The 17528-nt window shown below is 37.9% G+C and overlaps 1 protein-coding gene across 1 annotated transcript in view; it reads left to right on the plus strand.

Annotated features, from left to right (window-relative positions):
• LOC148364311 (guanine nucleotide-binding protein G(i) subunit alpha-2-like) overlaps positions 1-17528 on the plus strand; it is a 90937-nt gene that overhangs the window by 48986 nt on the left and 24423 nt on the right. The window contains exon 2 of the mRNA XM_088338378.1: positions 14142-14184. Coding sequence (XP_088194504.1) covers positions 14142-14184 — 43 coding nt within the window. The remainder of the gene's footprint in view (positions 1-14141; positions 14185-17528) is intronic.

Here is a 17528-nt window from a genome sequence, read left to right on the forward strand (position 1 = left end):
GACCTTCAAAGTCCGATTCATCAACAGATACAACAAAGACTTGTTACTTTCGCAGTGCTTTTTTTGTTTTATTTATATTTTTCAGTATGACGTTTCATTTTGTCCATTCTCTTAACGTTCGTCTCTGAGTTTCAGCATGGTCTGCAACTTTAAGCTTGAACGGTGCATCATATGCAAAGGTTTTCTTCTTCACAAGCTTCACAAATTGCCATCTAAAGAGTACAAAACCATTATATTATTAAAAAATTGAAGTATGAACTGAAACTCTAGAACTCTAAACATTGGTAATTGCGCAAAACGGCAATGTTTAGCTCACGTTTCAGTGTGGGTGAGGCGAGGAAAGAAATGAAGAAATGCCTTACCTCTGCAAACGAGCCATCAAGAATTACTAACTATTAACTAACTATTAACTATACTTTTTGTAACTATTACAAAACGTCCATGCAAGATTTGTGACAAAAAATATGGTGTTGGGCGTCTTGTGAGTTGAGAGATGTGGTTTCAATAAATGTTTGTGATTGTGGTCTGCAATATTTTCAACTGATCAATCATTGCGCAGTTACGGTATTTCGTGTATGACGCGCACCCAAACTTGAAGCTCTCTTTTAGGTTACAAAAAATGTTCGTTATACAGTCGCTTCCCTACTTACGACTATTTGACGTACAAAAAAACGGTAGATACGAAAACATTTTTCGTGATGTCGAAAAATATCCGGACATTGCTATAAGTTAGATTTTGTATTGTGTGCATCTTTTTTGAGTACAGGACAGTACTGTAGTATTTTTTTCCGCCGCAAATCTTCCTGCTCCTAGTTCGTGCATAAAGATACTATACTTTTTTTCTAGGGCGCTAAGAACGTTGACATTTTTATTGTTTAATATCTCGTGCATCCATTCAATATGGATGGTGTAAAGAAGAGGCGAGCTGTTTCTTTTGAAATGAAAGTGGTATAAGAAAGCTTGATGCGGTTGAGAAAATGGTTGGATCGCTTGTTTTCGTCCACTCCACCTCCTGAAGATCGGATGGGACAACTACCGGCACCAGAATTGAGGAATTAGATGGATATCCGTGCCTGCATTTTTATTTGTTCTACAGGCCAATTTCATATATGGAAAACTGGGATATTTAAGATCAAATGCACCCACCCTCTCTCCCTTTTGCTCTTACCATTACATTAGTTTGTCAATCTGGCTCCAAAACAGGGATGCCCACAATTTTCAATTCGCAAGCTCTATTGAAAATGCGATGCACTTTTTTTTTTTTTTTTTGCCTGATCTTACTTCTAAAGAGAACTATTCTGGTTTTATTTGAATTTATGACAAATATTGTTTGTTTCCCTTTGCATTATTAATGCCAATTTTCAAGCTTTTACAGCAAATGAATATCTGCTCTAAATATTGGTCATCAGCTTCTTCTTTATACTAATAATCTGTGTTCAGATTGGCCTTGAAATACCCATATTGGTCGATCCATAGTAGTTATTTTGAGCCATGCGACTAATCTTCCCATCCATCGCATACATAAAAAAGTTATAGAGAGAAGACCAACTATTGCTAATACTACATTAAAAAAAACATTATACATGAATGCTTAAAGTCTTTCCAACAAATAGCATTGGCTAATTGGATATTTTAGTTTGGCAGCAGGCGTCTAATTATGGGGAATATTTTTCCTTCCTGACCGAAAACTGTGACGTAATATTAGGCTGTTACCAGTCCGATAACAGTCAGCCCAATAATTATCTTGTGTCCCCTCCTTGGTTAGTAACTACTGTTGGCATGTAGAATGATACCATGAAGTGTAACATCAGTATCATATGTGAAGAGGTTATATCAGGACACCCTACTCCAAATGATTAGGCTACACAGTCTTCTATGGGCTACAACTAGAATCCCATACTGTTATTTTGAGTTACCAGTATGTAAAGATTAACAGTGAGTCCGATTCTTTTTTTGTTTGTTTGTAATACCAGCGCACACTGTAAATTCACTTGTGAATAGATAGCAGTGTTAAGTTTTGCATTTTTTGAATGCAATTTTTTCTGAGGGTTTATTCTGTGAATGAGTGAATGAGCTATGACTTTTGTAGTAAAACTTCCCATCATTATTCGTCTTTGGTGCCGGACCTTTTTCTTATTGTTTCTAGTGAAATCTGAAGAAATGCTATCGATCAAAGGCCTTAAACGCTCATTTCTTCTTTCTGTCTTCATCAATCTTGCCTTTGTATCGTTCATAGCAGATAGGATCTGCCTCTTTGGCAGCGGTTGTCAGCGAGTCGTCCATGCTTGCTCTTTGCCCCAGGCATTGGAGCCATCTGTTGACTGGATTTCTTTGTCCCCATCTATCAAAACCACAGTTATGCTGTGTATACGATACGCTCATGAGTCTTGATGTGCCAGCTGGGTCTATTTCCTCCTTGATAGGATTTCACCAGGAAGTGGCGCTTGTGTCTCTTGGAGGGCCTCCGATGTAAAGTGCGTGCAGATTGTTATGCAACCGGCGCGCTATTGAAACTGATAGATGACGGAGCTTTGAGGAGAACTTCATTGACTTGCAGACTTCAAAAGATGTTATTCTGATGATTCTTGCTATTTATTACCATGAATAGCGATGTAAGGCATCTTTTATGCATATAATTTGCAGCTTTTCAAGTCAAGTCACAATTGTATTGCTATTAACTACAAAAAGTCTCAAAAGAGTTCAACAGACCGCCATTACAACATCCTCTGATCCCCTGATCTGAAACCAAGTGAAAACTGAAAAAATCTTAAGCAAAATGAAGAAACCTTGAAAGGTGGCCGCACATGAGGTATTTTCCATTACAGGCGGACCAGGCTGCAATGGATCTTCCAAGGGCATCAACAGACAAAAAGAGTCTATATCAACATTAAATATAAGTAATTATAGAAATTTGGCAAAAAAGGCCTGATGAGCGCAATAGCAAGCTTCCCGTCTCGAAATTTGACTGATTCTGCAGGTTCTAGGTGATATGTATCATGTCCAGGTGCTGGTGCGATCCCCCAGAATGCAAGCATTGTGCAACAGCCAGGCTCGTCTAGGTGCAAACTTTTGATACTAACCATCGGGAGACCAGAGCACGATACATTATAGTAGGGGTGTCCTAACTTTTCAGAAAACGGGCCAGATTTGGTAAGCTGAAAATTTGTGAGGTCCGACTACTCAACCATTGTTTCTTTGAACGGTCTTTAAGAAATCTACTCTCCGTAAAAGGTTTGCAGTTCTTAGCGATCAGCGTCGCAATCTCGAAGCTCGCCTTTGTAGAATTTCATTCGACTCTCGGGGTCTTGTGAAAAAGTGCTCCTATGCCTTTTAAACGGCTTTCAGTTGCATCACCTTTTTCACAGCATTCGTTTCCAGTGAGCTTTTGTAGTCAGAATGTTTTGTCTGGCAGTGACTCTTGATATTATATTCTGTGAAAACAGCTACAGTTTTTTTGGCATATTAGTCAGAAACAGCTGTTTAAGGTTTTGGTGAAAAAAAAATGTCCTGCCCTCACTGTTAATATTCCTTTTTTATTGACAGTTGCCATGTCAGAAATGGGCGGGCTGAAGTTCCCACAGAAAGTCAATGACAAGGTGACCAAAGGCCTACTGCCATCATTTGCTGAGATGGTGAATTTTATTTGGGGTACAAATTGATTGTATACTGCTGTCAACGTTACTGGCAGGCCACATGTTATTAATTCTATGAAAGGGGCCGCGGGCCATTAAACATTTAATAACGGGCCGTAACTGGCCCCCGGCCCAGGCTTTGGACTGCGCTACATTATATTAATCGTTACGAGAGGTAAAAAAAAACCTGTGAATTACAATCTTAGCATCAGATTGAGGCAGCATCAGGCGAATCTTCACAATTTTGCTTTTTATTGCAAATTGTCAACGTTAAAATGATCAGAAATATTACGAGAAAAAAAACTGGTATGAGGCCGTCTTGCAAAAGGCTTTCCAGTTCATCATTTAAACTCACACTCACCTGTTGGAGGCTTATCTTATCAAGCTATTAGTTCCCCATTAAGGACACGTTCACACTTGCAACTACTGCAGATGCATACCTGCAGAGATTAAACTCTCTTGTAGGGAAAAAATATGAACAAGATATTTTGAGTCGTGAAAGTACCTGTAAATATTTGTCAATTGTGTAAGAAATGTAAAGCTTTGGAAAGAAATTGGTGGACATTCATCAACTAATGGTTTCCAAAACATCAATTTTTACACAAACTAATGTAATGAAGCCCCTGTCGTTGTACACCGCTAAAAGGCTGGTTAAGTGTAGTAAAAAAAAACAGCTCTCCTTGCAAAAAAAAACATTGTACTGTAAACGCATTTTTTTTTCATTTTAATATAAAACGATTGTAAAATAAGAAATATAATACTTCTTTGTCAATTTAATACTCTTATTCAACTGTAAACGTTACTAATAAAAATAATACAACAACACAGATCGTCCTCTATCATTGTATTATATGCAGTCCATTTTAACTTGTTTTCTTTGTAAAATAACAAACCTAACTGTTCAAATTAGGAAAAAAAATATTTGAACTTAAAGGTGGCATATTATGATTTAATTAACAATTATCATTCATACTTAATAATTTTAACTATTCATCTGCGCAATTATGTGCCAAAAGCAAAAACTGTTCAGTGCATTGCTTTAATGATATAAGAGAAGGGATACAAAAACATTAAAAAGATCTCAATATAAACATTGGGATACGAAACAGCAACTACCATAATTATCGTGGGGAGGTTGTTGACATTGAAAAAGCTCAGATTACTGGGTGGAAACTCAACATTTTCAAACTATTGCAAATGAGAAAATAACACAGGCTTTGTTTTGTGCCTAGCAATGACGAATCGATTTGAGTCGTTTCATTGTAAATGCTCCATCTGTATCATGCTAGATACATTACATCCATACCATTCGAAATAAATAAGGTCATTATAACTCATTTATTGTGATTTGAATAGTTAGGGGAAAATTAATCTGACTATACATCCAATAAATCATGAAGATAAATATCAGACCAACTGTGCTCCAATTCAGGGGTGTCAAACTCATTTTCACAGAGGGCCATATCAGTGTAATGGCTGTTCTTAAAGGTCCTGTTGTCACTTATAAATGTCACTACAGACGTTCCCCTACTTACGACAATTCGAATTAAGTAAAACGGTAGATATGAACATTTTTTTCGGGATGTTGAAAAACATCCGGACATTGCTGTAAGTTAGATTTTGTATTGTGTTTCCGAGTACAGGACGGTACTGTAGTGCTTCTTTCTGCCGCTACCGGCGTGTAGTGGCGCTGTGAGAGGTCACCCAGCATCCACCCTGAAGAAAAATCTGGCTTCCTCTTCCTAGTTCGTGTGTAAACATACTATAAACTGTATCTCCAGCGCGCTAAGAACTTTGACACTTTATTGTTTAATATCTGGTGCATCCATTCACTATGGTTGGTGTAAAGTGTAAAGAAGAGGCTAGCCATTTCTTTTGAAATGAAAGTAGAATAAGACCGCTTGATGCGGTTGAGAAAACTGTTGGATTGCTTTTTTTTCAGCCACTCTCTAACACGGAGGAGGACCTCTTGTAGCGCATCTTCCAAAAGTAAATTAAACTCGACTTTATTTGTCTATTCGAGCATATTATTTCATGAAGTGTTTATTTTCTAGTACAAAAACAAAACAGGTTACTTAAACAAGCCTTAAACATACTTTTATTAACCTTAAACATACAAAATATAGCACTGAAGCAACTTACGAACAAATTCAACTTACCAACAATCGTCCGTAAGTACAGCAGCGTCTGTATATGTAAATAAATGTAACTACTCCTTCATCAACTCAGAATACATTATTTATTCAAGTCGCAAACATTAGTTAAAAAATGTCAGTACGCATATTTTTAGAGTAAATATAACTGTAACTTATTCTTCTAGACCATTTTCAGGATCATTCATCTCTCAGTTCCACCCAATGGTATTGATATTTTTTCCCTTTTTTCTTCTTTTGGAGTCTCACAAGACGGGATACTTCTCACATTTGCTCCAGAATTTTTTTTTCTCCACTCCTTGCTTTTTTTTTTGTTTGTTTTTTTATGCTGCTGCTTCAGTTTTTTTCGTCAACCCTACCTTTAAGAAACATAAGGGAAATGGCAAAGCATGTTCAAAATGTCAAGCCTCCAGTAGGGCATTGTCCCTGGATCATTATTTCAAGCCGATGCAAACTAAGTTTTCAGTTAAGAGTTCTATAGTCTTTGTAGGATTTTAGACCCTCAGACAATTAAAGCTCCAGTGTCACACAAAATGATTTTGCCGGCCAGCTTTGGCCCCGGGCCATGAGTTTGACACGTGTCCACCAAATGATTCACTTTTTTTTTTCCTTTGATAAGCAAGGGTCCTCAACTCAAGTGCCCAAAACAGACTTGATTAAAATTGAATATCACAAGTTATTTTTTAAAATTCTTTTTGTTTTTTCAAACCTCTCCCTCTGTGGTTAGAGCAACTTCCTATACATTTATCTACATTAACATCTCCATGTTCTTCGCAGTCATGTCATATCATGGGTCTTTTTGAGCAGCCCATCAATTTCCCTGAAAACTGTGAGCCACCAATGTGCGCCATCTAGGATGATGAAGGGCAGAACATCAACAGTGAGCCTGTGTTCTGCGCTCGCAGGGCCCCACACTGCTGCCTTTGTGTGGGTGCTCCCTAAACCCCATCGAGATGGGTCAACGCTCAAAACATTTCATCCCGGCCCGTATCACAGCGTAAACTTGAGGGGCGGGATGCTGATGTAATTAGTAAAAGCTGTAGAAAGACAGAATAATAAAATGATTATTCCGGGTATATGATGAATGGTGATGGCCAGAACACAGAAATGCAGACTTTGTTTCAGTCACTCTTTTTAGTTGAAGTCCCTATTTTATCTCAGATACTATTCTTGAAACAATGCTGACATTTGCCGATGAGTTACCGCTGGCTAGATGTCGTCATTTTTAGTTCCACAAGAGTTTTGCTCAAATAAATTTTCTCTTTTCTGTTTTTTTCGTGGGGGCCAAGTGCCTCCATTCAATTGTATTTGACTGGACTTTCCCACTCAGCACCAGATTATTTTTAACGTCTGATTCTGGGCTGAATAAAGTCTGGTTTCTTATCGAGCTCACCCTAAGAATAGAGGTCTAATATTGTTTTTTTTGTTGTTGTCTGTGTTAGGTTTTCCAAAGGAAGTACTTTAAAAGCATATTTGTAATATCTGAAAAAGGACAATGCCTTTTAAAGTTTGACTTTTATTTCACATAGACTGATTTTTGAAAGAGCCTTGGTATTTTTCTAATGTGGTGAATGGACTGCATGTATATAGCGCTTTACCAGTCACTGCTTGACAATACACTTCACACTTTTTTCATTCACAAAAACACACTCACACACTACCTGCATATCTGAGACAAGAGTCTGGGAACTTTTTGACCCAAAGAGCCATATAATAATATATAATCACATTTTGTTTGATAGAGCCATACCATATATTTCAAGACGAATATCAGCAAAACCGCCAATGCACGCTCTCAGGCAAACTCTTATTTTTCCAGCTCCTTTTTTTTCCTCTGATGAATGATTTGATAAAACTCGTGACATTATTATAATGCCAGACCCTGTATCCCATTTAAACAAATGTACCACTTTAAACTTGTCTTCCTCCCGCAAATACTTAAGGCTCGTTTACGAAAAATATGTGCAAGCAAAGTTCTTTTGTAAAAATGTGACAAAATACGACAAACAAGGATACTGACGGAGGTATATTCGTTGTAGACCGCGCTGGGCAGCTGTGTGCTCAGCTCCTCCCACCTCTACTGCTCACCCAATCAAATCGATTTGCTCTGTGTCCTTGGCTGGTGTTTCTTGCTGTTCCCAGTTTTTCTGTGAATCTCAATTGTTTAATAAGCTTCCATATGAAGAGTTCCTCAGTGGCGTACAGCCAAAACGGGGTCTGCTGGTGTGGAATGTCGACTGTAAACTGTAGTGGGAAATATGCTCTTTGTAGACTGGAACAAACCAGTCAAATTAATAGCTATGCCCTCAATGGACTCAACTGCGCACTTATCAGAATGGAACGCTTCAGATGAGATTTACATAAGTAGAGTTTTATATCCGAGCCATATGTACTCATGAAAAGAGCCATATATGGCTCACAAGCCATAGGCTGCATTAGCGGTTCAGTGCCTTGCTCAAGGACACTTCCACATTTAACTCTGAGGAGCCGGGAATCAAATCTCTTTGGTCCCGAGAAGACCACTTTGCCTACAAAGCTACTGCCACCCCTGTTTTTGCTATGCGTTTTGTTCTGGTGAAAAGACCACTCTATGTTTCTCAAAGGCAGAACACTTACCGTAGACAGTATCATTTAATTCTAACCATGCATTTCCTATTTTAGCCCCTGTGATATCCAGAATATAAGGATTATAAGGCACACGTTCAAATTTCTGACCAATTTAGAATTTGTATGTGCGCCAAATAGTCTGAAAAATACATTACTTTATTGTACCAATTTTAATTTAAAGATTTTTTTAACAGTAAAACGTCCCTCTAAATATGACCTACTAGTTACTATTTTGCAAGTGTAACATAGATCAAGAGGTAACGCTGTACCCACCACATTATTCCTGTTCCTGATGAATAAGGATGACATCTGAGTCGCTTAGGTTAGCAAACAAGCAATCACGGTTCAGCTTAAGCAATTGAATGTTGTTTTCAGTTCACGCTGGAGATGGAACTCCAGCTGTTGTCCAAAATGAAGGGATAGAGTTTGAGCAGCGATGAACGTACCGTCGTTCCCGCTGTCAAACTTCCCGTTGTAGATTTTTAGCCCAGAACGCCAAGCATCCGCTAATGGCCCCAATCCTTGGGTGGAATTGCCCCTTCATATCACATCAAAGGTTCTTCACTCTGTGTCAAGTCCCAACCCTCTGACACGACATGCATTTCCTTCAGTTTTGGCTCCATTAATAAATAAGAGCCGTCCTTCAGGAAAGCTTGCACAATGTGTTAGCAAAGCACTCGTGGTCGTGCAATCGTTGGCAGCCGACTTGAAGCTCACAGATAAATAAAATATTGTATTTTCCACAAAGAACATTTCCATTTGACAAATGTATCTTGACAAATTATGGGTTAGAATAGAAAATTGAACACTCAATTTATTATTCTACATAATGTACCGGGAACCGGAATCATCACTAATGTTCCAGAAACTAGTTGAGCACGCTGACTCTGCATATGCGTCAAAGTCGAGGCGTGAGATGTGGTCCTCCAGAACATTTTCTACAGACCCCGGGATGATCTTGAGACATTATTTAATATACACTAAGAATTGTTCTGTATTTTTATCACTGTATGATACTTTTTCTTGAAAAGTGTTTTTATGGAGATTTGGATTTACCGTCAATTCCGGACTGTAAGCCGCTACTTTTTTCCCAAACGTTCGACCCTGCGGCTTATTCAGTGATGTGGCCAATTTTTGTAATTTTTCTAACAGCCGCCAGCGGCGCTCGAGTACAAAAGGTAAGATTTAGACCGGTGGAATATATGCGCCGAGTAAGACTGCAACTTCTTAGCTTGTGCACAATTTAAATTAGCGTAGACATATCCTCACCATGTAATTTGCAATAAGAAAGGCACATGACGCAGCTTTCAAGCTAAAAGCAATCGAGCAGTCCGATAAAGACGGAAACAGAGCTACTACACGTAAACTTTACTTTGCGAGTGTGTTGATAACGTGTTTATGAATAAGGGAGCGTGGGACGACGTCTATATGACAGTCTCTTTCCCATACTGGGGAAGACGACTTTGATGATGTCAGTTATAAGGAGGAAGATGAGGACGGTTTACAGTGATTCCTACAAGTACCGTATATTTTTTTAACATCTGTTTACTGTGTTGCAAGCATGTTGCTAGTAGCGTTTTGCTACCCTTCACGGGCACGGTTTGGGATGAAAGTTATATTATTATTATTAAAGCTTTGAAAACTCTCGGTGTACCGTCTTTCTTTGTAAGTATGTGTAACCCTGTATAATATGTATTTGCAACTGTATATTTTTGTAATGTATTTATTTTAGAGACTTATTCTGATATGTTTTCCACGGGCGAATCAAAAAGAAGGGTGAAAACAACGGGGGATGATGGGAAGTGGAGTAAAGGTGAGACGTGTTTGTGGACGCAGCGAACAATAGTGGGTATATATTTTTCCCACCCTTACCTTTGGAAATATACATTTTTTTTCCCTTGGATTATTTTCAATGGGACCCGGACTCTGCAGGTCTGCATCAAACCTTAAGTACCGGTATCATTTTCCGTTCATTTTGCCGGCTTTGGTTTTTAGGCTGTGTACTTTATATTCCGTTACGCATCGGCCCGGTATTGCAGTGCCTCCGGGAACGGTGCATTCGCAATGATCGCAGCAAGGCTTTAAGGCTAGGACCTTAGCTTGGCCTTTTGGCTGAGAGTAAGTGTCCCGGCTCCTTGGCTTTGTAGCGTATTATGAACTGACCGATAACGGATATTGGATAATTGATCAAGAAAATAGAACAATAACCCTTAAAAAACACCTATTTAGCTTTAGGGGTGAGTTGTTATCTTTTTTATAGTCTAGAACTGCTTTAGGGGTTGTTTGCTGCGACTAGCCCATTAGCAATTAGCATTAGCAGCACAAAACTGAAAACGTATCTTGTGACTTTTTTTCTTTTTTGTTTCTGCTAAATGTTATTGCACAAAACTATGAAAATATATACACTTTGCCAGGAATCCAGGGATTTTGTTGCTGCACTTTCTTTCATTGCACTATTCTGCGATGCACTATTCCTTTTCATTCACAAACATTGCACAATTGTTGTATTTTGGCCCGTCTCTTAGCACTACATTGTAAAAAATCTGCTTTTAATCCTGATAGTCTATTATCTTTTTTCTCTTGAAAATCTCTTGAACATGTTTACCCTGGAATGACATGTCTAATCTCGTTGCATACAGTGGTTAGTTACCACGTTGTTATCAATGACATTAAAGACAATTCAATTATATCAAATTCAACATTCGAACAGTCCGGCCTTTGGCTTCAAGTTTTAGATTTGGCCCTGTCAATAAGATCAATACACCTTTGCCCAAGTGTGTTCCGTTGTTCTTTGGTTACCAGTGTTTAAAAAATTCCAGACGATCCTTTTGATCTGTTGGTCATTATTCCCTGTCCTATCTTGTTCAGTTCTAGAAAGTAATATTTAAAGTACGGCCGGCACCACACTTCATGATTGGTTAATCAATACCAGCTTTTAAATCAAAGTTTTGTATTTATTTTAGCACAGTCTTTCCTAATCGTCTCTAATCGTTCCTCAAAGAAATAACCCATTACAAATGAAAATCTTCTCAAACGATGTTCATACTTCACGAAAGCTCCACATGCTTGATTTGGTGTCCGTCTGTTGTCCATTCAACTATGTATCCCTTTTCATCTTTAAAGGAGCAATGGACAGCTTTAGTTGATGCTGCCAGTCGCATGAAACGTTTGTTTTGCCACGTCCCCACCTGCTTTGCAATATGGCGTCTTGGTCTGTCAAAGTAAATGGATGAGTGCATCATTATGGTTCTCATTTACAGAATTATTGCTGAGCAGACTGTACAAGTGCATTTAAATCATATAATTGCAGTGAATCATATGTTTGCCCATGATTTTATTATATTGTGTTTATTTTAGAGTTCTATACAGTAGTTTTCTTTTGACTGTAGTTATTACTAGATCATTTCTTGATTAGTGAGTAACAAAAGCAGGTACTGCTATCGTGCCAATACCCAACGTTATTTCACAATATCAGTACTTGCACTTGACTGCCCTCTTTTAACCATTTCGGTGATCATAATTGAAAACTTGAACAGTAAAGCGCTGATTTTAAGCTACTGTAGTTATTTTCTTGATACAGTTTTTTTAAGAGTATTTTATAGTATCAATCTTTAATGTAAGTGTCCTGACTACTTAACATTTTTTCTGTATTATAATTTGCACAATAATATTCAAACAGATTTTTGGTAGAATATGTAATAAACACTGAAGATAAATTATTGAAAATCATTACGAAACCTTTACAATATTGCCGACTAGGATGATGACGCTAACTTTTCTTGCAAAAGACGCTGTTAAAAAAATGACTTGAATACGCTGTATACGAGATGATATTTGTCTTCAGAGTAAAAAAATAAACATCGCTTAATTTAAGGACCCTCTAATGAAATCCTAGCAACAGAAATATTGGATTTTTAAGTATAAGTTTCTCTAGAGTTAACGATGTAGTCAACCTATGGGAAAAAAATCTGGCTCACAGTATAGAAAATATGCCACTCAGTACTCATTCTGAATATGTCACTTAGAAATTAGTTTTACAATTTTTAATTAGAATTGTCATTGATTATAACGTTATGTACATTTTTCCCAACAAGATTAGACATGACACACGTGGATTAACGTATTTGATAAAATGCTTTAAAAAAAAACTTAAGATAAAAAAAAAAACAAGATACATTGAGAAAAAATAGGATAAAAAACAATTAGGATAGACGGGCAATATTTTAGAAGTGTGCTATAAAATACTTTGATGTAAAAAAAAGTGCAATGACATTGAGCGGCAACATTGTGCAAAAATAGGAACAAAATATGTATATACGTATTTCTCTAAATAGGCAAGATCCTTTTTTTTACAGTTTTGGGTACTTGTTTAGGGCGGTGATGGCTCTGGTTATCACGTTATAGAGGTGGCAGTCAGGATCAGAGGACTCCTTAAAGTTCTCAGCTCTGCTGCGGTAGGCGAGACAGCAACGTCCTTCAGACTGGGCAGAGGTTAGCCGATGATTTTCTGGGCTTTGTTGTAAGGTTCTACTGTCTGCTGCTGTGCACCCAGCATACCACTCAGTGATTTGCTTGTTTCAGATATAGTTTTTCTTCCATTTTGGTTGCCTTGAAAAGTGGCAAATACAATAATCCCTCATTTAGGGGGGCTGTCCTTAAAATGGTTAGGCAAAATCTGAGATGTAAAAACGTTTGTTTTTACTTTTTTGCGCTTCCGGGCAACGTGGCGACCTCATGCCATCCGGTGCGCTCCCTTGAGTCTCCTCGGCCGGCGTCCAGCAGCTGGTTTAGAACTGGTGCGGACCGGGAGAATCCAACTTAAATTAAAACAATGCATCGCGTGGGCCCAAGGTGGGTGTAGACTTAATGTGATATCTGCCCAGGTCTCTGAATGTCAAAGTGAAGCTCAGACAAACGGTAGAGGTCACTGACTACTAACCAATCACAATGCATGATGAAAATCTCCAAAGTGGCAAAACCGCAAAAAGTAAACAACAATATGGCACAGGATTACTGTATTAATTTAAAAGCGGCTATCAGTTTTTGATGATGCGTTGCAGTTCTGCACCACCATAGTAATCCTTGAACATCATATTAATACCCCCTGACAATGATCACTGTATCTTTCATGAAGGACTTGCTGTAGTGTTGTCTGCAACTTACTCCAAGAATGTATTACTGTCAATACAGCACAAAATGGATTTCTAGCAGATAGCACTTTGTGATACTAAAGAGGAGTCTGGGCTTTTATTCCAAGTGGATGCCGACAACTGTATACGTACAAACCATCTTTGTCCATTCCTATCGAGAGGCTTTCCTTCGGATGTGCATGCTAGTGACTGCCTAGTGCTTTACATTGAGGGACTGTACCCCAGGCCAGAGCACTGAGTGTGGGTGTGTAGTGTTGGATTCCTTGTGGCAGCTGAGACCCCTCTGGTCGCCCAGGGCACTTAGTAGTAAACATAGCAGAGGGTAAGAAAAGCCCCTGTCAGTCCCTGGCATCGCCGTCACAATGAAAATGATAAAGCGACTTATGGAAATGAAAAGAGCACAATAAGACAGGATCTACTGTTTAAAACTTTTCAACTCATATTGGAGTTACCCGGGTGTTGCGGTAGGTGAACAGGATGTGAATGAGAGCGGGACCGAAGCTCCAGATGTGAGACGGCCTCTCGCCTCTACTGTTTACGTTTCCCGTCTTAACAGGAGCATACTTTTAAAGCCTGGCTTGTTTTTGTTCTCTTTGCAGGTGCTGGGGAGTCTGGAAAGAGCACCATTGTCAAGCAGATGAAGTAAGTACTTTTCCCCTTCATTTTTTTTTTGTTTCCCCCTTCTCCTCCAAAACCTGACGAGTAATTACACAAATTAAAAACACTAAACCCCGGGATATGCCTGGATATTTTGGTATGCCGGGGGATAGAAACCTATGGTCATTAGCGAATGCCTTCCCTGTTACATTTAACAAAATACTACTGTATATAGTAAGCATTACTTATATGTAATATATATGTATATAATTCACAATAAAATATGTAAAAGGAAAAAAAAGCTCTAGGAGTATCAAACATGCAGAGAAGGGAGGAGACAACGGATCAAAATTAAAACATGTTGTAAACTTAAGAAAAATGTCTTGCCCTTAAAAGACTTCACTCCCTTATTCTGAATAGTTGTTTCGATCGTTGATTGGTCACGGCCATATTCCTTAACGAGGTTAACGATGCGCGTGCCTTCTTCATGTTTCTTATCTTGAGCTTTCTTTCCATGGTTATCATTTTTTGCCTCTCCCTTTATCATTGCTGGGGGTCTCAAAACCCAAGCCTAAAAAAATTAAGTTTGTTACATACGATTGTAAACTGGACAAAGAGAGTGAAATGGAGAATTGTTGGACGTAGTTTAACAATAGCATATTAATATAATCATTCAGCTGTGACGCAATCCAATAACATACCAGCATCTTATACGACGTTGACCGATAGGTGCATGATGGACATATGAGCCACGTGTTTTGCATAGTCCTACACACAAACGCAGCAAAGTTAAAATTTTAAAAGTTTTGGGCTTGTGAAATTGTTGTTTATGTCTTATGCTGGACAGAATAACGTAGCAAGGTGCTGATAAAACACCGTATTCCACTTTGAACATTAAAACATTGTGAGATAGGAGACACCAAAATTCAGGGGTCCACTGTTACTATTTGAGTTACTGTATGTTGAAAAATAAAAATCTTCAGTTTCTTTAACCTTATTGTAAAGATGCAAACATAACAAATGCTCCGTGGGCAAATCATTTTCATCAGTTTCACTATGGATTTTAAATTTTACTATGCATTTTGAAATGTTTTCTTGTAAGTTAATAAAAACAACACTTAAAATAACAAATTCAAAAAATAAGACTAATAAAATTGTGAAAATGTTTCCTATTTAAGTCAAATAACTTTTGAATTATAAAATATATTAAAAAAAATTGTAGTTTTAATGTTTCTTGTAACTTATTTTTGAAAATGAAAAGATTTAACAGAAGTTAGTTGATTTAGTAAGACATCAGATTTATTTTTTCATTTTTCTATAAAATCTATTAAAATTAATCTTAACATAGCAAAAAAAAAAGAAAGATAATTGTTTTTCAATTTTTAAACCTGATTTTGCAGTGCAAAGGCTTTGGTGTAATGTGGACTTAGAATTTTGCGATTCCGATTTTGCACAAAAAAAAAGCTCTGTGTGATGATAACGGTGGTATAGCATCAAAACTGTAAACTGTTACGTCATACTATGAAAAGTAACATATTTGTTTAAAAAAAACTGTAACTGTAACTTAGTCGGAAAATACCATTATCTGTACGTTAAAAATTACTTTGTTTGCTTCAGCTCAATGTAGAATTGTGACCTACACAGACCATAAATAAATGTAAAAAATCAACTTGGCTACTGAGTAATTTCAAAGTCACTTAATGTATCTTCTTCAATTAAATGTTTAACAAATGTTGCCAGTGAAGACGTTTCTTCTTCGAATTTGACTTCTCCCCTGAGGCTCATACTGTAAAATGTCCCTGCTATGATCATTCCTTTCCTAAGTGCTCTTTAATTAGCCAATTCATAGTTTTAAGTTGTCATTTGAACTACAGCCTCTGACCTTCTTACAGACGAAATAGGTTACGGACGATTGTCCGTAAGTTAAATTGGTCCGTAAATTGCTTCAGTGCTATATTTTGTATGTTTAAAGTTTATATGAGTATGTTTAGGGCTTGTATAAGTAACCTGTATTGTTTTGTACTAAAAATACACCTTTAATAAAATAATATGCTCTTTACTTTTGGAAGATGAGCTTCAAGAGTTAGGCGACTTTCTCCTCCGTGGTGGAATGTGGCCGAAAAAAACGATCCAACCATTTTCTCAACCGCATCAAGCTTTCTTATTCCACTTTAATTTCAAAAGAAACGGCTCGCCGCCTCTTTACACTTTACACCAACCATATTGAATGGATGCACGAGATATTAAACAATGAGGTCAAAGTTCTTAGCTCGTCGGAGATAGTATAAGACATGGACAGTTTAGAATGTTTACACACTAACTAGGAAGAGGATGCAGATTATTTTTTACTTCCTGGTGGATGCTGGGTGACCTCTCACAGCGCCACACGCCAGTAGCGGCAGAAAAAAGCACTACAGTACTGTCCTCTACTCGTAAAAAGGTGCACACAATACAAAATATAACTTACAACAATGTCCAGATATTTTTCGACATCCCGAAAAAAATGTTCATATCTACCGTTTTATGTAAGTAGAATGGTGGTAAGTAGGGGAGCGTCTGTAGAGCGGAATATATGTTATCAAATCGTTGTCTTGTAAAGAATACTTTCCCATCTACAATTAAACCTGCTAGTGACCTGTCACCACTTTCTTCCGTGTGCTAAATCGAGTCACTTTGTTTCTCACAGAAAGTCAAACTAGAAGACGAATTAAATACATATCAATGTGCACGCTGTAGCTTGATGAAATCCAGATATTATTATTCGCCCAATTAAGATGCTTGCAACGTTACGGATCAGGGATTTCGGATAAATACTAGCAATATTTTTATGTATCTATTTGAGCGATCAATAATGACGACGCTGCGCCGCAGCTTAACAAGGATTTATTCTAATATATTCAAACGATAGCAACGAAAACAAATTCAAATCCTCCCATGTGCAACTATGTGACAGTTGATCCTTAGCGTGTCAGTGGTTTCGAATCGCGCAAATGACACCGCGGCGTGTTTTAAAACACGCGTCACAATCAAGGCAATCAGTCGGCAAGTATCGTTTGCGCCATGAGGAAAACGTACAGGCCTTCAATCTTCAAAGCTGTCTTGGCGGCATGCTCGCTTGAATATTAATGAGCTTTCATTTACTGCGCGGAGCTTTCCGGTGGTACCGCCGCTCTGGGGAAGATGATGACAAACAGGAGTTGAGGCTTATTTGCACCTCTTCTTGTCTTTTCCTCAAACGTGCTAGGAAAGGAAAGCACAGAATGTTTTTTTTAGGCTTGCATGTCAGGGCACCTCCAACATAGCACACCTAGGAGCTTGTTTATGGTCTTGAATCCAAATTAGTTAGTATGCTAATGTATGGAGATGGGAGGGTTTTTTTTCCTCAGTAC

This window comes from Urocampus carinirostris, chromosome 6 (assembly GCF_059441175.1).
Source record: "Urocampus carinirostris isolate Australia breed hairy pipefish chromosome 6, RoL_Ucar_1.0, whole genome shotgun sequence".
Lineage (NCBI taxonomy): Eukaryota > Metazoa > Chordata > Actinopteri > Syngnathiformes > Syngnathidae > Urocampus > Urocampus carinirostris.